We start from the raw sequence: 18,296 nt of genomic DNA, 5'->3' as shown, positions 1-18,296 counted from the left end.
CTATTTTGTGTATTAAGGCTTTGAGGGGTATGTTTTGTTAATTTTGTGATTATGTAAATGGATTTATTTCAAAGCAGGTTTACACTTTATTATGTTAATAGTAACATAACCTGCTAAAGGTTTCTCTGTGACAACTCTTCCACATTCAGCCTTGCCAGGTAAGTTGGTGTGTTCAGGTGGCATTCTTACTCTAAGTGACAGTTTTGTGACAAGAAATGTTTATTATGTAGGGGCTTTTAAATCTGTCAACACCAGATATGCTCTTCACAGTGCTAACTTGATGAAGCATGAATCACAGTAGGCTAGGCAATTAAAAAAAAATACCTAGGCTTTTTTTGGCCAGGCACGGTTGCTCATGCCTGTAATCCCAGCACTTTGGGAGGCCAAGGTGGGCAGATCACTTGAGATCAGGAGTTTGAGACCAGCCTGGCCAACATGGCGAAACCTTATCTCTACTGAAAATACAAAAATTAGCTGGGCATGGTGGCATGCGCCTGTAATCCCAACAACTAGGGAAGCTGAGTCACGAGAATTGCTTGAACCTGGGAGGCGGAGGTTGCAGTGAGCCGAGATCGCACCACTGCACTCCAGCCTGGGCAATAGACGGAGACTCTGTCTCCAGAAAAAAAAAAAAGAGAGAAAGAAAGAAAAGCCAGGCTTTTTATAAACTTCCTTTAAATAGAAAACAGATCATACAAAGTTTGTTTGTTTGCTTGTTTATTGATTGATTGAGGCCAGGCCTTGCTCCATCACCCAGGCTAAAGTATAGTGGTATGATCACAGCTTGTTGTAACCTTGAACTCCTGGCCTCCAGTGATTTTCCCCCTTTAGCCTACCAGATAGCTGCGATTACAGGTGCATTTCACCATGCCCAGCTAATTAAAAAACCTTTTTTTTTTTTTTAAGACATGGGGTCTCAATCTCCCAACCTCAAGTGATCCTCCTGCCTCAGCCTCCCAAAGTGCTGGGATTACACTGTAAGCTGCTGTGCCTGCCCGGCAATCCAGTTTATTTAAACAGCAGGGCACATATTTTCTTATTTTTGCTTTCTTTTACAAACCTTCAAACACTTAAGTCAGAGTAGGAAGTAAAAGAAACAAACATTGATTAAGTGCCAATTTAAGGCATCTGTTATAAATAATGAGTCTGTAAATCTTACAGTTAAGAGGAATCCCCAAAATCATCTGTTCAAACATAATTGTTTTTAGATTAAGAATCCAGACCATGAATGTTTAAGTGCCTTGTCAAAGATCTAGACTTCGTTTCCTGGCAGAATCAGGGCTTGAACCTAGGCCTTCTGACTTCTGATCTTCTTTCTACTACATTATACCTTCCAGAGGACTATCCTAATTCAGTTTATGACTTGCAGTCCCATAAGTTTCAATTATTAGTATTTAGTCCGGGATGGTGGCTCATGTCTGTAATCTCAGCGCTTTGGGAGGCCTGAGGTCAGGAGCTTGAGACCAGCCTGGCCAACACGGTGAAACCCTGTCTCTACTGAAAATACAAAAATTAGCCCGGTGTGGTGGCACACACCTGTCCCAGCTACTGGGGAGGCTGAGGCAGGAGAATCGCTTGAACCCATGAGGCAGAGATCGTAGTGACCTGAGATCGCACCACCGCACTCCAGTCTGGGCGACAGAGTGAGACTCTGTCTCAAAAACAAAACAAAACTATACATATATGTATATATGTTTAATTAATATTTAGATTAAATAGACCAGGTGCAGTGGCTCATGCCTGTAATCCCAGCACTTTGGGAGGCCAAGGTGGGTGGATTGCCTGAGCTCAGGAGTTTGCAACCAGCCTGGACAATATGGTGAAACCCGGTCTCTATTAAAATACAAAAAATTAGCCAGGCGTAGTGGTGTGCGCCTGTAGTCCCAGCTACTCAGGAGGCTGAGGCAGGAGAATTGCTTAAACCCGGGAGGTGGAGGCTGCAGTGAGCCTAGATTGCGCCACTGCACTCCAGCCTGAGCAACAGAGTGAGACTCTGTCTTCCAAAAAAAAAAAAAAAAATTTAGATTGAATAGATTAAACTGTACCTTAATGTCTCTTCTCATGTCAGGTCTGTTTTCTTGTCGCCTGGAGCTCTGAGCTCCTGTTTTGGTTTGCTTTGTTCTTTTTATTTCTTCTCTCTGAATTGTTCTGAATAATCAGTTGAAAAGGTATGTAGGTATGTTTATCATGTAACTATACATGTTTCCAACCCCCGTTACTTTCCTTTCAGTGAGTTGTCTGTAATTTTTCCAACTTTTTCACCAGTAGTCTTTAAAGAAATTGGTTCCTTGTTCTTTCTGATACTTCGAAATTGTCACTCAACGCATTAAAAAAAAAGTTAAGGTTTCTTTCTTAGTCTCTTTTCAGTTATAGTGTTTACTTCTTTCTGAAACTGGCAGTGGGTGAAACATCTACCTCAGAAATCATGAAGATTCTAGTTTCTAGTGTTTGGAATTTCTGAAGGATCTATAGACTCTTTAATTTACCATTTGTGTTCTATGTAGTTTTTGTGTACCTAAAACTTTGGTTTATTCAAGGTGCATTTATGGAATATTCTTTTAAATAGAAGACAGTCTTTTCCCTCTTGATGATGATCTTTCCACCGAAGTGTATTCTAGAAATTTAAAAAACTCTCATGGTCATGTAACGACATCATATTTAGCATATTTAATACATTATTTTCCAACAAGAAAAGTTTAGAGATGATTGCTATTTTCAAAATCTTCACAAAAAATGAGGTCAGGTTTTAAAAATCTTTATACAATGGCGTATACATAATTTAATTAGATTTATGATTTTTTTTGAAATTTATGAAATTATTTTTTATAATTTCAACTTTTATTTCAGATTCAGAGGGTATGCATGCAGGTTTGTTACATAGGTGTATTGCGTGATGCTGAGGTTTGGGATATGAATGATCTCATCACTTAGACAGTGGGCATAGTACCCAACAGTTCGCTTTTCAACCCTTGTTCCCTGCCTTCCCTCTCTATTAGTCCCCAGTATCTGTTGTTGCTATCTTCATGTCCTTGAGTACCCAGTGTTTAGCCTCCACTTATAAGTGAGAACATGCAGTATTTGGTTATCATTAATTTGTTAATTCACTTAGAATAGTGGCCTCTAGCTGCATCCATGTTGCTGAAAGGACATGATTTTATTCTTTTCTATGGCTGTGTAGTATTCCATGGTGTACATCTACTGTGTTTTCTTTATCCAATCCACCAGGTATCCATTGATGGACACCTAGGTTGATTCCATGTCTTTGCTAATGTGAATGGTGCTGTGATGAACATGCAAGTGCATGTATATTTTTGGTAGAATGGTATATTTTCTTTTGGATATATACCCAGTGATGGGATTGCTGGGTCGAATGGTAGTTTTGTTTTAAGTTCTTTGAGAAATTTCCAAACTGCTTTCCACTGTGGCTGAACTAATTTGCATTCCCACCAACAATGTATAAGCGTTCCCCTTTGTCTACAACCTCTCTAGCATCTGTTGTTTTTTGACTTTTTAGTAATAGCCTTTCTGACTGGTACAAGATTATATCTCATTGTGGTTTTGATTTGCATTTCTGTGGTGAGTGGTGATGTTGAGCAATTCTTCATGTGTTCGTTGGCTGCTTGTATGTCTTCTTTTGAGAAGTATCTTTTCATGTCTTTTGCCCAATTTTTTTTTTTTTGAAATGGAGTCTCGCTCTGTTGCCCAGGATGGTGTACAGTGGCACTATCTCTGCTCACTGCAACCTCCACCTCCTGGGTTCAAGTGGTTCTCCTGCCTCAGCCTCCCGAGTAGCTGGGACTACAGGCTCATGCCACCATGCCCGGCTAATTTTTTGTATTTTTAGTAGAGACGGGGTTTCACCATGTTAGCCAGGATGGTCTCGATCTCCTCACGTCGTGATCCACCCGCCTTGGCCTCCAAAGTGCTGAGATTACAGGCATGAGCCACTGTGCCCAGTCCTTTTGCCCAATTTTTAATGGGGTTTTGTTTTGCTTGTTGAATTGTTTAAGTTCCTTATAGATTCTAGATATTGGACAAAGTTAAGTTAAAGACCTTTGTCTAATATCCAGAATCTATAAAGATATGTAGTTAGCAAATATTTTCTCCTATTCTGTGGGTTTTCTGTGGATTATTCTGTTTTACAGAAGCTAAAGAGCTTAATTAATCTAAAGAGATTAATTAGGTCCCACTTACCAATTTTTGTTTTTGTTGCAATTGCTTTTGAGAACTTAGTCATAAATTCTTTCTCAGGGCCAATGTTCAGAACGGTGTTTTCTCATTTTTTTTTTTCTAACTAGGATTTTTAGTTTGAGGTCTTACATTTAAACCTTTAATCCATCTTGAGTTGATTTTTGTATATGGTAAAAGATAAGGGTCCAGTTTCATTCTTCTACATATAGCTAGCCAGCTATACTAGCACCATTTATTGAATAAGGAGTCTCTAACTCATTGCTTATTTTTGTCAACTTTGTCAAAGATCAGATGGCTGTAGGTGCGTGGCTGTATTTTTGGATTCTCTATTCTATTCCATTGGTCTGTGTGTCTGTTTTTGTACCAGGACCATGCTGTTTTGGTTACTGTAGCCTTAAAGAATAGTTTGAAATTGGGTAATGTGATGCCTCCACCTTTATTCTTTTTGCTTGGGATTGCTTTGGCTGTTTGTGCCCTTTTTTGGTTCCATATGAATTTAAGAAATTTTTTTTCTAATTCTGTAAAAAATGTGTTGGTAGTTTGGTAGGAATAGCATTGAAGCATAAAAATGACACTAAAGGGACTCAGGGAAAGGATGGGAAAGGGGTGAGGGATAAAAGATCACAGATTGGGCATAGTGTATACTGCTTGGATGATGAGTGCACCAGAATCTCACAAATCACCACTAAAGAACTTTCTCGTGTAACCAAACACTACCTGTTCCCCAATAACTTAGGAAAATAAAAAACAAAAACAAAAAACTCTGACATTTAATGGGAAAAATAAAAAAAGGAATAGTGTTGAATCTATAGATTGCTTTGGGCAGTATGGGTATTTTTAAAAATGATACTGATTTTTGCAATCCATGAGCAGCGCTTTCCATTTGTTTGTGTCATCTATGAATTTTTTTCAGTAGTATTTTGTAGTTCTCCTTGTAGAGATCTTTTACCTCCTTGGTAAGATGTATTCCCAGGTTTTTAATTTTTTTTTTTTTTTTTTTTTGGTGGCTGTTGTAAATGGAGTTGTGTTCTTGATTTGGCTGTCATCTTGAACATTATTGATGTATAGAAATGCTGCTGATTTTATACATTGATTTTGTAACCTTAAATTTTACTGAAGCTGTTTATCAGCTTCAGGAGCCTTTTTGTGGAGTGTTTAGGGTTTTCTTGGTATAGAATCATATTGTCAGAGAAGAGAGATTGTTTGACTTCTTCTTTTCCTATTTGGATGCCTTTTAATTCTTTCTCTTGCCTGATTGTTCTGGCAAGGACTTTCCGTACTATGTTGAATAGGAGTGGTAAGAGTGGGTATCCTTGTCTTCTTCCAGTTCTCAAGGAGAATGCTTCCAGCTTTTGCCTGTTCAGTATGATGTTGGCTGTGGGTTGGTCATAGATGATTCTTATTATTTTAAGATACATTCCTTCAATGCCTAGTTTGTTGAGGGTTTTGTTTTGTTTTGTATTTATCATGATGGGATGTTGGGTTTTATGAAGGCTTTTCTCACATCTGTTGAAATGATCATATAGTTTTTTCTTTTAATTTTCTTTACGTAGTAAATCCCAATTATTCATTGGCATATAGGAATAATCCCAATTGTTCATTTGCATTTGAGAACCAACCTTGCATCTCAACAATGAAGCCTACTTGGTCACGATGCATTAACTTTTTGATGTGTTGCTGGATTCAATTTGCTAGTATTTTGTTGAGGATTTTTGTGTCTATGTTCATCAGAGATATTGGCCTGTACTTTTTTTTCTTCATTGTGTCTTTGCCAGATTTTGGTATTAGGGTGATGCTGGCTTTGTAGAACAAGTTAGGGAGGAGTCTCTCCTCCTTGATTTTTGGGAATGGTTTCAGTAGAATTGGTATCAGTTTTTCTTTGTATGTGTGGTAGAATTCAGCTGTGAATTCATGTGGTCCAGGACTTTTGGTTGGTAGGTTTTTTTTTTTTATTAGGGATTCAGTTTTGGAACTTGATATTGATCTATTTCAATTTCTTTCTGATTCAGTCTTGAGAGATTGTGTAATTTATCCATTTCCTCTAGATTTTCTAGTTTGCGTGCATTGAGGTGTTCGTAATAGTCTCAGAGGATCTTGTGTATTTTTGTAGAATCTATTGTAATGTCAACTTTGTTGTTTCAGATTGTGCTTATTTGGACCTTCGCTCTTTTTTTTATCTAGCTAGCAGTCTATCAATTTTGTTTATCCTTTCAAAGAGCCAACTTTTGGTATCATTGATCCTTTGTATGGATTTTTGGGTCTCAATTTCATTCAGTTCCACTCTAATTTTAATTATATTTTTTCTTCTACTAGCTTTGGGGTTAGTTTGTTCTGGTTTTTCTTATTCCTCGAAGTGTGATATTGGATCATGAATTTGAGATCTTTCTTTCTGAGCTACATGTTTAGCGTTATAAACTTCTTAACACTTTTTGCTGCATTTTAATATGTTTTGTGTCTGTTTTTATTTATTTCAAAGAATTTTTTGATTTCTGCCATAATTTTATTGTTTACTTAAAAGTTATCCAAGAGCAAGTTTGTTTGTTTGTTTGTTTGATTTTGAGACAGAGTCTCGCTCTATCACCAGGCTGGAGTGCAGTGGCACCATCTCAGCTCACTGCAACCTCCGCCTCCCAGGTTCAAGCAATTCTCCTGCCTCAGCCTCCCAAGTAGCTGGGACTGTAGGCACACACCACCACGTCTGGCTAATTTTTTTTTTTTTTTTTTTAGTTTAGTAGAGATGGGGTTTCACCACATCGCCCAGGCTGGTCTTGAACTCCTGAGCTCAGGCAATCTGCCTGTCTTGGCCTCCCAAAATGCTAGGATTACAGGCGTGAGCCACCACGCCCAGCCAAGAGCAAGTTAATTTCTATGAATTGTGTGGTTTTGGAAGATCTTCTTGGTATTGATTTTTATTTTTATTCTACTGTGGTCTGAGAGTATGGTTGGTATTAATTCAGTTTGTTTGTTTGTTTGTTTATTTATTTATTTATTTATTTATTTATTTTTCTGGAGACAGGGTCTTGCTCTGTACCCAGACTGGAGTGCAGTGGCATGATCTTGGCTCACTGCAACCTCCACCTCCTGGTTCAAGCAATTCTCCTGCCTCAGCCTCCTGAGTACCTGGGATTACAGGGGCGCACCACTGTGGCCAGCTAATTTTTTTGTATTTTTAGTAGAGATGGGGTTTCACCATGTTGGCCAATCTGGTCTCAAACTCCTGACCTTCAAGTGATCGCCCGTCTCGGCCTCACAAGTGAATCAGTTTTTTAAATTTATTGAGATGTGCTTTTTGGCCGAGCATGTGGTCCATCTTGGAGTATGTTCTATGTGCTGTTGAGAAGAATATATATTCTGTGGTAGATGAGTGGAGTGTTCTGTAGATGTGTATTAGGTCCAGTTGGTCAAATGTTGAATTTACACCCAGAATTTGGTTTTTAATTTTCTGCCTCAGTGATCTGTCAATGGGATGTTGACATCTCTCAATATTATTACTATCTCTAGAGATCTCTAAGAGCTTGTTTTATGAAACTGGGTACTTCAATGTTGGGTATGTGTATATTTAGGATAGTTAAGTCTTCTCGTTGAATCGAACCCTTTATCATTATGTAATTACCTTCTTTGTCCTTTTGTACTGTTGTTGGATTTTTTATATATAATTTTTTCTTAAATAGAAATGGGGTCTCACTGTGTTGCTGTGAACCTCAAATATCTGAGAGAGATCTCAGTCAATTTAGGAAGTTTATTTTGCCAACGTTAAGGGCATGCGCCTGTGACACAGCCTGAGGAGGTCCTGACAACATATGCCCAAAGTGGTTGGGGCACAACTTGGTTTTACACATTTTATACATGAGACATCAATCTATATATAAGATATACATTGGTTCTGTCTGGAAAAGTGGGATAACTCAAAGTGGGGAGAGTATGTCCAGGTCATAGGTAGGTAGGAGACAAATGGTTGCCTTTTTTTTTTTTTTGAGTTTCTGATTAGCCTTTCCAAAGGAGGCACTCAGATATGCACTTACCCCAGTGAGCAGAGGGATGACTTTGAGTTCTGTCTGTCCTTCGTCTACAGGGAAATTCCTTGTGAGGGAGGTACGTAACTTTTTCTAATCTTGGTAACTATTTTTTAGGAATAGAATAGAAGGCAGGGTTGCACTAAGCAGTTCCCAGCTTGACTTTTTCCTTTGGCTTAGTGATTGTGGGGGTCCCAAGATTTATTTTCCTTTCACATTGCCCTGGCTGGTCTTGAACTCCTGAGCTCAAGTGATCCTCCCACCTTGTAAGAGTTAAAGAAAGAGGAAGGAAACACAAAAGATGGGTTGGCAGTTAAAGACAGGTTTACTTTAGATAAAACCTGAGAAGGGTTTCTGGCTGATTTCAATCAGGAGCGCTTTCTCTTACAGACTAAGTACATGAGTATATATTGGTTTTAGGGTGAGGGGGCTTATCACAAGCTTGGAATGTATATGTGTGGGGGAGAAGTTTATGGTGAGGTTGGAATGTTTCTGGGCGAAGGGGGGATTATCTTGGGGCTGACATCTTTCTAGAAGGAAGGGGGTTATCTCAGGGCTGGCATCTTCCCAGCTGGAGCAGGGCAGCTAGCATGTCTCTGGTCACAGAGGAGTTTGGAATGTTCCTGGTCGGAGATGCTTTTTTTGTTTATGATCATGCTCATCTTAGCCATTTAGGCTGATGCCCTTTGGATTTAGGCAGTTTTTGATTAATGTGAATTGGAAAATAACAGTGCTTGTGCAAGATAGCGATACTCCTGCTCTGTCATTCTTCAGCCTCTCAAAGCTCTGGGCTTATAGGCGTGAGCCACTGTGCCTGGCTCTGTTGTCTGATTTAAAGTCTGTTTTATCTGATAAAAAAATAGTGACCCCTGGTTGGGCATGGTGGCTCACGCCTGTAATCCCAGCACTTTGGGAGGCTGAGGTGGGTGGATCACGAGGTCAAGAGATCAAGACCATCCTGGCCAACATGGTGAAACCCCATCTCTACCTGCTAAAAATACAAAAATTAGCTGGGTGTGGTAGTGGGTGCCTGTAGTCCCAGCTACTCGGGAGGCTGAGGCAGGAGAATTGCTTGAACCCGGGAGGCAGAGGTTGCAGTAAGCCGAGATCGCACCATTGCACTCCAGCCTGGTGACAGAGCGAGACTCAGTCTCAAAATACAATAAATAAAATAAAATAAAAATATATTAAAAAAATTAAAAAATAGTGACCCCTGACCTTTTTTGTTTTCCATTTGCTTGATAGATCTTTTTTCAACCCTTTACTTTGAGTCTATGGGTGTTGTTACATGTGAGATGTGTCTCTTGAAGGCTGCAGATGGATGGGTCTTTTTTCTTTTTTTTTTTTAATCCAAATTGCAGCTCTGTACCTTTTAAGCAGGATGTTTTGTAAAAGGTGAAAAATTTGTATGATCTGAAGAGACCCTTTACATTCAAGGTTAATATTGACATGTGAGGTTTTGATCCTATTATTAAGTTGGTAGATGGTTGCTTTGCAGTTTCTATTGTATGGTTGTATTACGGGGTCTTTGGGCTATGTACTTCAGTGTGTTTTTGTGGTATCAGTGTTGTTCTTTCATTTCCATCTTTAAAAGCCTCTTAAGGATCTCTGCTAAGGCTGATCTAGTGGTAACCAATTATCTTAGCGCTTGCTTGTCTGTAAAATACTTTATTTCTCCTTCATTTGTGAAGCTTAGTTTGGTGGAATATGAAATTCTTGGTTGTAGTGTCCTTTCTTTAAGAGTGCTGAAAGTAGACCCCTGATCTCTCTTGCCTTGTAAGGTTTCTGCTGAGAAGTCCACTGTTCCTTTTGTATGTGATCTGATGTTTTTCTCTAGCTGCCTGTAAGATTTTTTCTTTAGCGTTAACCTTCAACAGTCTGGTGACTGTATGCCATGGTGATGTTCATGTTCACAGGGAGTTCACTGTATTGCTTCTATCTGGATGTCTTCCTCTCTGGCAAGATTAGGGAAATTTTCTTAAATTATGTCCTCAAATATGTTTTCCAGGTCATTTACTTTTTCTCCTTCTCTCTCAAGAATACCAATAATTCATAGATTTGGTTGCTTTACGTTATCAAATATTTCTCAAAGCCTTTTTCATTAAAAGTTTTTTATTTTTATTTTTATCTGACTGTGTTAGTTTGAAAGACTGATCTTCAAGCTCCAAATTTCTTTCTTCTGCTTGGTCTAGTCTGTTAATAAAACTTACAGTTATATTTTGAAATTCCTTAAGTGAGTTTTTCAATTCCAGAAGCTCTGATTGATTCCTTTTTAAGATGTTTATCTTAAGATGCCTTCATTTCCTGAATTGCTTTAGAAGTTTCTTTGTGTTTCTTTTCTTTTTTTTTTTTTTGAGGCGGAGTCTCGCTCTTTCACCCAGGCTGGAGTGCAGTGGCACGATCTCGGCTCACTGCAGGCTCCACCCCCCCGGGGTTCACGCCATTCTCCTGCCTCAGCCTCCCGCCTAGCTGGGACTACAGGCGCCCGCCACCTCGCCTGGCTAATTTTTTGTATTTTTAGTGGAGACGGGGTTTCACCGTGTTACCCAGGATGGTCTCGATCTCCTGACCTCGTGATCCGCCCGCCTCGGCCTCCCAAAGTGCTGGGATTACAGGCGTGAGCCACTGCGCCCGGCCTCTTTGTGTTTATTTTCAACCCTGTCTGGATCTTGTTGAGCTTCCTTGCAATCCTTGCTTTGAATTCTTTATCTGTCATTTCTGAGTTTCCATTTGGGTCAGGAGCCATTGCGGGAACACGACTGTGATCCTTCAGTGGTGTCACTACATTTAGATTTTTCACAAATCCAAAAGTCTTGGGGTAGTTCCTTTTCATCTGGAGACATTCACACTTCTAATTTTTGTAATTATTTTCATGTGGGTGGGATTTTTTCTTTTTCTTTCTTTCACTATAATATTATTGTTTTTCCCTTTCACGTTTATGATTTTAAATATCAACTCAGAAACCTGTTGAAAGACACCCTTTTTCTCTGATTGTAGGCATTATTTATCATGCAGTGGTTAAGAAGAAAGAGATGTAATAGAAAGTATAATCAATACTAGTTTTAAGGCATAGCTCCCATATATGTCATATCTACTGATAATTTTTCATAAATCTTAGCCTGAATCAATTAGTGGCATAATTTAGATTTTATCTTTTTCAGCATTTATCAGAAATATTATCCATGTTTGATAGTTTGCATTTTTTCTTTTTAAATGTTTACTTATTGGGCCCCAGAATGCTTGTTGGAGGAGGGATTGGAATGAAATGTATCCTTCATTGAATAGGATTTTTTTTTAGCTTAAAAATGAATTCTAAGATATGAATCACTTGTTTTCTTGCTGACGTAAAGGCAAGACCTTTTTATTTTTGATAGAGACAGGGTCTTACTATGTTGCCCAGGCTGGTCTCAAACACATGGCCTCAAGCAATCCTTTGGCCACAGCCTCCTAAATTGCTGGGATTCCAGGCATGAGCTACCCTGTCAGTTTAGCGAAGACAATTTAAATGATTACCAAGAAGTTAGCAAAGTAAATATATTTATATAACAACATCCAACATCCAGTGAAGAGGGAAAAACTTACCGTGTTATGAAACCCTTTTATGGTAGTTCCTTTGAAATTTGTGTCGATTTTTTTAAATGTTAGGATTATCTGTTAAATGTTTTATTTTGTGCCGTTAGGTGCAAATGTCAATTGTCAAGCCTTGGACAAAGCTACACCCTTGTTCATTGCTGCTCAAGAGGGACACACAAAATGTGTGGAGCTTTTGCTCTCCAGTGGGGCAGATCCTGATCTTTACTGTAATGAGGACAATTGGCAGTTACCTATTCACGCAGCTGCACAAATGGGCCATACAAAGTAAGTGTTAAAAACAGAAAATAAATGTGGTCTCTTAATTAAAAGCTAATAAAGAATAAATCTGGGCTAGACCCTTCACCTCTAGGCAAAATCTTTGATATTCTCTTCCCTACCAATCTGCTGGGTGAACAGATCTACTCCTAATCTGTCCTTCATGCTGTCTTTTGCTCCTACTGGTCTTGCACTTTCATATTGTGAGGCAGAATTGCTAGAGACTGGGTAGGCTCAGGGACTTTCTCTGGGTGTTGACTCTTCCCATTGATTTCTCTAGTTATGGCTGTATCCACTGCCGCCTCCTCCCTGGTTTTATCCCAGGCATCTTTAAGCATCAGTCTGATGAGGCCATCCATGTTACGTCTCTGACCCCAGAAAGCTTTTGAGTTTGTGAAGTCTGTTGGAGTGTGTGCTAAGTAGTCCTCCCTGTCTTAAACCCTTTGACTGAACTTTTCTTGATCTAACCTCAAATTAGAGAGAGAGTAAATGGGGGTTCCAGGAATCTTAGAAGCTAGTAACTTGGTTATACCTGTGAGAATATGGCTACCTATCATAAATTGGCAGTCAATAATTTTTAGAAATATATGTTTAGAATCTTTAGAGCCATAATTCTACAATAACACCTTTTATAGCTGCTGTTAGTATTATTTAATTTAAAAAGTAATAGTAAAATATTCATTACTTAATTTAGTTTGTTTACATAGCAGGAAAACAGATTCTGCAATTTGGTCATTATGCCACTAGGTGACACAATACTTTACTATTTCATTAATGATATTTGTAAACATGTTTATGTCTTGTGGGAGAGTATAATTTTTCCAGCCTACTTAAAAAAATTAAACACATTTATTGAAGTTAAGAGATATTAGACTATTTTAACAGAATACTTAGATTTAAAAATTTGATATTTTCCCCAATTCTTGATCATTTATTTAAACATAAATGTTAGATATTATACTCTGAGCTTTAAATGATAGCAAAACTCCTGGGCATTTGTTCTTAATTTTGAGAATTCTCATTGTCACTGATGATTTTCTTTATAGCCTACTTCAAAGGTAGCCCCTTTTGTGAATGTAAGTTCTACTTAAATGTTACCTTAGACATACATTACGTGAGGAAAAGTTACAAAGAGAAATATAATGTTATAAAAATACTTCAGAGTAACCCTGTCTGTCTTTTCCCAGAAAGAAGGAATTTCCTGGCTTTATCTATACAGCTTTATTTTTAATTTTAGAAGGGTAGAATAGTCCTTTTTTCTTTCCAGTTGACTGCTAGAGGTAAGTTTACAAATAACCTAAGAACTTTTGTTTTAATTATTTTCTTAGAACTTTCTCTACCTAGGAGCCTGCTTCTTTATAAATCTGACTCCATATTTAATGAGCTGACTTGTTTTTCAGATAATAGAATATTTTAGCACAAATTATAATTTCTTCCTGATGAAAACATTAGTCTTAATTTCATGTCAATTATCATCTTTAAAAATTTTTACTAATTGGAAAAGAAAAACTAATTGGTACTTTAAGAAGGAAAATAGTGCATTTTCTTGATGCTAGTTTATACTTAGTAGAATGATGTTTTAAATAATTTATTAGACCCTAAAATATCTAACATAAAATTTGAATTTTGGGGTTTAAGGTGGTGCTAGTAAGGTAATAAAATTAAAAGAGCACCTTTTCTGTTTACATATAGGAACATTAATTAATTTTGTTTCAGATGTATTTAAAGACCTTCTTATTAAGCAGTAGTAAGTGTAATATTTTGGAGTAAATATATAGCATGTAATAGTTTAATATTGTTGGTAGAAGGTACACCCTAGACAGAAATATTTCTTTAATCAATTGGTAATTCTGAAAAAATTGTGCTATAGAAATGTTGCCTACACTTATGCACTGTAAAAACACTAAATTCTCCTGAATTTGTGTATTTATAGAATCTTGGACTTGTTAATACCACTTACTAACCGGGCCTGTGACACTGGGCTAAACAAAGTAAGCCCTGTTTACTCAGCAGTGTTTGGGGGACATGAAGATTGCCTAGAACTATTACTCCGGAATGGCTACAGCCCAGATGCCCAGGCGTGCCTTGTCTTTGGATTCAGTTCTCCTGTGTGCATGGCTTTCCAAAAGGAGTATGTACATTTGCTATGTGTTTATTTTTTATTCTTTTTCGCTGTATGGAGATGTGTTTTGAAGCGATTTTCTTTCACTGTGAAACTTAGTATCTCTGTTAGTGCTAAATTGCTAGCTTGGAACACAAATAGGAAAAAAACTATGATGCTTCAGTCAAGCTGAAGCACAGATGAGGTGATAATATCAGATTGTTTTCCTTCTTTGGATCTGTATTACATTTTTAGTGTAGCAATTTTAGGGAATACTTACATTTTAAGTAGATGCAGAAATTGGCTGATATTTTTGGTCTTCAAAACAATTCAAGAATTAAAAATGGGACTTTATCAAGTAAGGCAGTGACTGCTTCAGGTCATTTACTGTTTAAAATTTATAAGATATAAGCCTAAAAATAAAACGTTAGTTTTATAGATATTATTGTGTTTTTAATGTATTTGGTGGATAGCATTAAAAAAAATTTTTTTTTGAGACAGAGTCTCACTCTGTGGCCCAGGCTGGAGTGCGGTGGCACCATCTTGACTCATTGCAACCTCTGCATCCCAGGCTCAGGTGATCCTCCCACCTCAGCCTCCAGAGTAGCTGGGTCTATAGGTGTACACCACCACTCCCAGCTAATGTTTTTATTTTTAGTAGAGGTGGGGTTTCTCCATGTTGCCCAGGCTGGTCTTGAACTCCTGGGCTCAAGCAGTTCACTTGCCTCGGCCTCCCAAAATGCTGAGATGACAGGCGTGAGCCACCATGCCTGGCTGTATATTATTTTTTGATGTGAGTCTGAACAGTTAAGTTTTTAAAAGCCCCCAAAGTAATTATTTTTCTAATCTGTCATAATTCTATGAAATAGACTAAGTGAAGAATTACTGCTGCCTTGTTAGTGTCTGGCCAGTAACTTTGTCTATAACACTCTTACAGTTTTAAAACACTAAGAATAAAGCTGTGTGTGAGAACAGCCATACTGAGTAATATCTGATCATCCAATAATGGAATAAATTGTGAAGATAGATGCTATTGTGTTTAATGACACAGAAGAGGTTGCAGGCATACCTCAAATTGTATTGGCCTTCTTGAATTCACTATTATGGATCTCTATTTAATTTAAGTAGTTATCAAGAAATTACTTACTAAGCTTTTCAGCCTTTACTCTCTCTTAACATTTGCCATGTAAAATTAGTAGTTCACTATATTTGTTTCAAGTTTAAGCTTATATGTTTTAGTAGAGACAGGGTTTCACCAGGCTGGTCTCGAACTCCTGGCCTCAAGTGATCTGTCTGCCTCCAGCCTCCCAAAGTGATGGGATTATAGGTGTGAGCCACCCCATCCGGCTTCTTAAACTTCTTAAACTTATACATTTTAGTTTGAATATTTGGGTTTTGGTTAATCTGAGTATCTGGGGCCCACTTTATGCATAACTTTCATGATTTCATAGGATTTTCTTGTGTACCCCATTAAGTTTTGTCTTTTTAAACGGAAGAGCCCTAATTACTTTAGTTGACCTTCAGTGAGGTTGCACTCATGACGTTTAGTTGCCTTTCTCTATCCCAAATCTTAACTTCATCACAGAACTGAACATTTCTTATTAGACCAGAATATAATGATTTTGGATTGTGCGCACATGTGTGTGTGTGTGTTCAATATGACGATGGTCTTTTTTGGCCTTCGTGTTATCTTTTGGATGAACAATGTTTTTGGTCCTTCTGGTCACAGCAGCTAACCTAATGCCTCATCACCTTATAAGTGTAGTTTGAATTAAGCCATATAACGTAGTACCCCTGTTAACTCTGAAACACCTTAAAATTAATGATATTCCTTGGGAGCTGGGCAGTATGTTTCATGTCATCTGTAGATTCAGATAAATGAAATTAGGTTAGAAAGATCTTAAATAGGCTTTTGGATTTTCCAAGATTAGTTGAAATTTTAGGGGGCAGACCCTTTTTTCTCCTTTGATTTCTACAAAATCAGTCAATAACACTAATTGACCATTTTGTTATGTAGAGAGCACTAAATAGATCCTGTTAAACTTATCGAGGAAGCTGAAACATAGACATTATCCTTTGAGAATCTAAAACCTAATGGGAAAAATAGTATTTAGTGGCATTTACTTCACTATCTTCTGCTATTTTTGGCAAAGAAGCGTTTTTAACGTTTTTTTTTTTGTTGTTGTATTTTTTATAGAGACTCATGGAAGGGAAGATTCCTATTTTTTTCTGCTGTGTCTGGGATAACTGCAGATATGAGCTATTATCTCATTCTTGAATAGTGATATAAATGATTTTTTTCTTTTCCTTTCACGAGTACTCCAAAGTTGTATTTTTAAGGAACTCCACAGTTTGGTTTGCTTTTTATGTCTCAGTTACTCTGTAGAATTTTTTTCTGTGTAAACTTCAGTGATGCTAAGAAGTTCTTAACATGCAGTGGAGTAATTCCATTGCAGCCTCTCTCTTTCTCTCTAATGACTACAAAAAACTGTGGTCAAAATTCAAAAAGAAACTACCTGAGGACTCTCAAAGGAACACAAGCAGGTAGATTATGAAAGAGAGTGGTAATTTGGTGAAGTGACCCACATGAAAACAAATTTTCCAGTTTCTTTTTCCTTTTTTTTTGAGACAGTCTCACTCTGTTGCCCAGACTGGAGTACAGTGGCGTGATCTGGGCTCACTGCAACCTCCATCTCCCAGGTTCAAGCGATTCTCCTGTCTCAGCCACCCAAGTAGCTGGGATTGTAGGCATGTGCCACCACACTCAGCTACTTTTTGTATTTTAAAAGAGATGGGGTTTCACCATGTTGGCCAGGCTGGTCTCAAACTTCTGAACTCAAGTGATCTTCCTGCCTCGGACTCCCAAAGTGCTGGCATGAGTGACCGCGCCTGGCCTCCTTTTTCTTTTGCTGTGTTGCCCTGAGGGCCAACCCTGATCTAGAGCTGAGTAGCACCAGTGGCACGAGCAGCTAAAATCAGTAACATTAATTGACCAGTTGTTTAATGTAGAGAGCACTAAATAGATCCTATTAAACTTACTGAGGAAGCTGAAACATAGACACAATAGAAAGCCTGTTTTTCTGGTCAGAGGAATCAGGTAAGTGGAACCCTGTTGGCCAGAGAATGGTAGGGAGTCTTGGAGAAGAGAGAGCTTGGAGAAGCGGATACCCTAGTTCTGCATATGAATTTGCATATTCCTGACTTACCCCAAGCTTTAAACGCACAAGACAGACCCAAATAGTTTTTTATTTTTTGTTTTCGAGACAGGATCTCATTCTGTTGCCCAGGACAGAGTGCAGTGATATGATCATGACTCACTGCAGCCTCGACTTTCCTGGGCTGAGGTAATTATCCTGCCTCAGCCTCTTGAATAGCTGGGACTACAGTTGTGCGCCACCATGCCTGGATTTTTTTTTTTTTTTTGTAGAGACAGCGTTTGCCATGTTGCCTAGGCTGGTCTTGAACTCCGAACTCAAGTGATCTGCCTGCCTTGGCCTCTCAAAGTGCTGGGATTACAGGCGTGAGCCATGGCACCCAGCCAACCCAAAATGTTGAAAGTAAGATTTGAACTATCATCAGAGTCTCAGGCTAGACCCTGAGTGGCACGTTCATGGGTCCAGGCTTAAAGCAGGAAAGCAAAGGCTTTTGAGAACTGAACTGATGTTGGAACCACTGTATAAGGTGAAACAGAAATTGCAGTTTGAACCTAACTAGGTTATATGCTTGCTGAAATAAACAAACCAAAAAGCTAGTGTTCTTCAAAGCATTATAACAAGACCCAGGACTCAGAATTTATACAGCATAATATTCACGATGTCCAGGAGACAACCTAAAATTATTTGACATATGAAGAACTGATAAAACATGACTAAATATTATGGGAAAAAGCAATTAATCCATGCCAGTCCTGAGATGGTCCAGATGTTAGAAATATCAGATAATTGAAAGCAGCTCTTATAGCGGTGCTTCATGAGGCTAATATGCTGGAAAAAATGAAAAGGTAGAAATCTCAGCTGAGAAGTATAAACTATAAAAAAGACTAAAAAATACAATAATCTGCAATGAAAAATTTACTACATGGACTCCATAGCCAAATGAAAGATACAGGAAAAAGTAAATTAACTTGAAAGTAAACCATTAGA

At 38.1% G+C, this 18,296-nt stretch overlaps 1 protein-coding gene across 5 annotated transcripts in view; it reads left to right on the top strand.

The window, feature by feature from the left end:
- ASB3 (ankyrin repeat and SOCS box containing 3) overlaps window positions 1-18,296 on the top strand; it is a 194,307-nt gene that overhangs the window by 55,459 nt on the left and 120,552 nt on the right. For all 5 annotated transcript variants that reach the window (XR_004033312.1, XR_004033311.1, XM_030827574.1 and 2 more), the window contains 2 exons: window positions 11,885-12,062; window positions 13,987-14,184. Coding sequence is in view for 3 of the 5 variants with exons in the window: in XM_030827574.1 (XP_030683434.1) it covers window positions 11,885-12,062; window positions 13,987-14,184 (376 nt within the window). In the remaining 2 variants the exon portion in view is untranslated. The remainder of the gene's footprint in view (window positions 1-11,884; window positions 12,063-13,986; window positions 14,185-18,296) is intronic.

The sequence above is a fragment of the Nomascus leucogenys genome, chromosome 14 (genome assembly GCF_006542625.1).
Source record: "Nomascus leucogenys isolate Asia chromosome 14, Asia_NLE_v1, whole genome shotgun sequence".
Taxonomy (NCBI): domain Eukaryota; kingdom Metazoa; phylum Chordata; class Mammalia; order Primates; family Hylobatidae; genus Nomascus; species Nomascus leucogenys.
The sequence above is the reverse complement of the archived record's forward strand: the minus strand, read 5'-3'. Positions and strand labels throughout refer to the sequence as shown.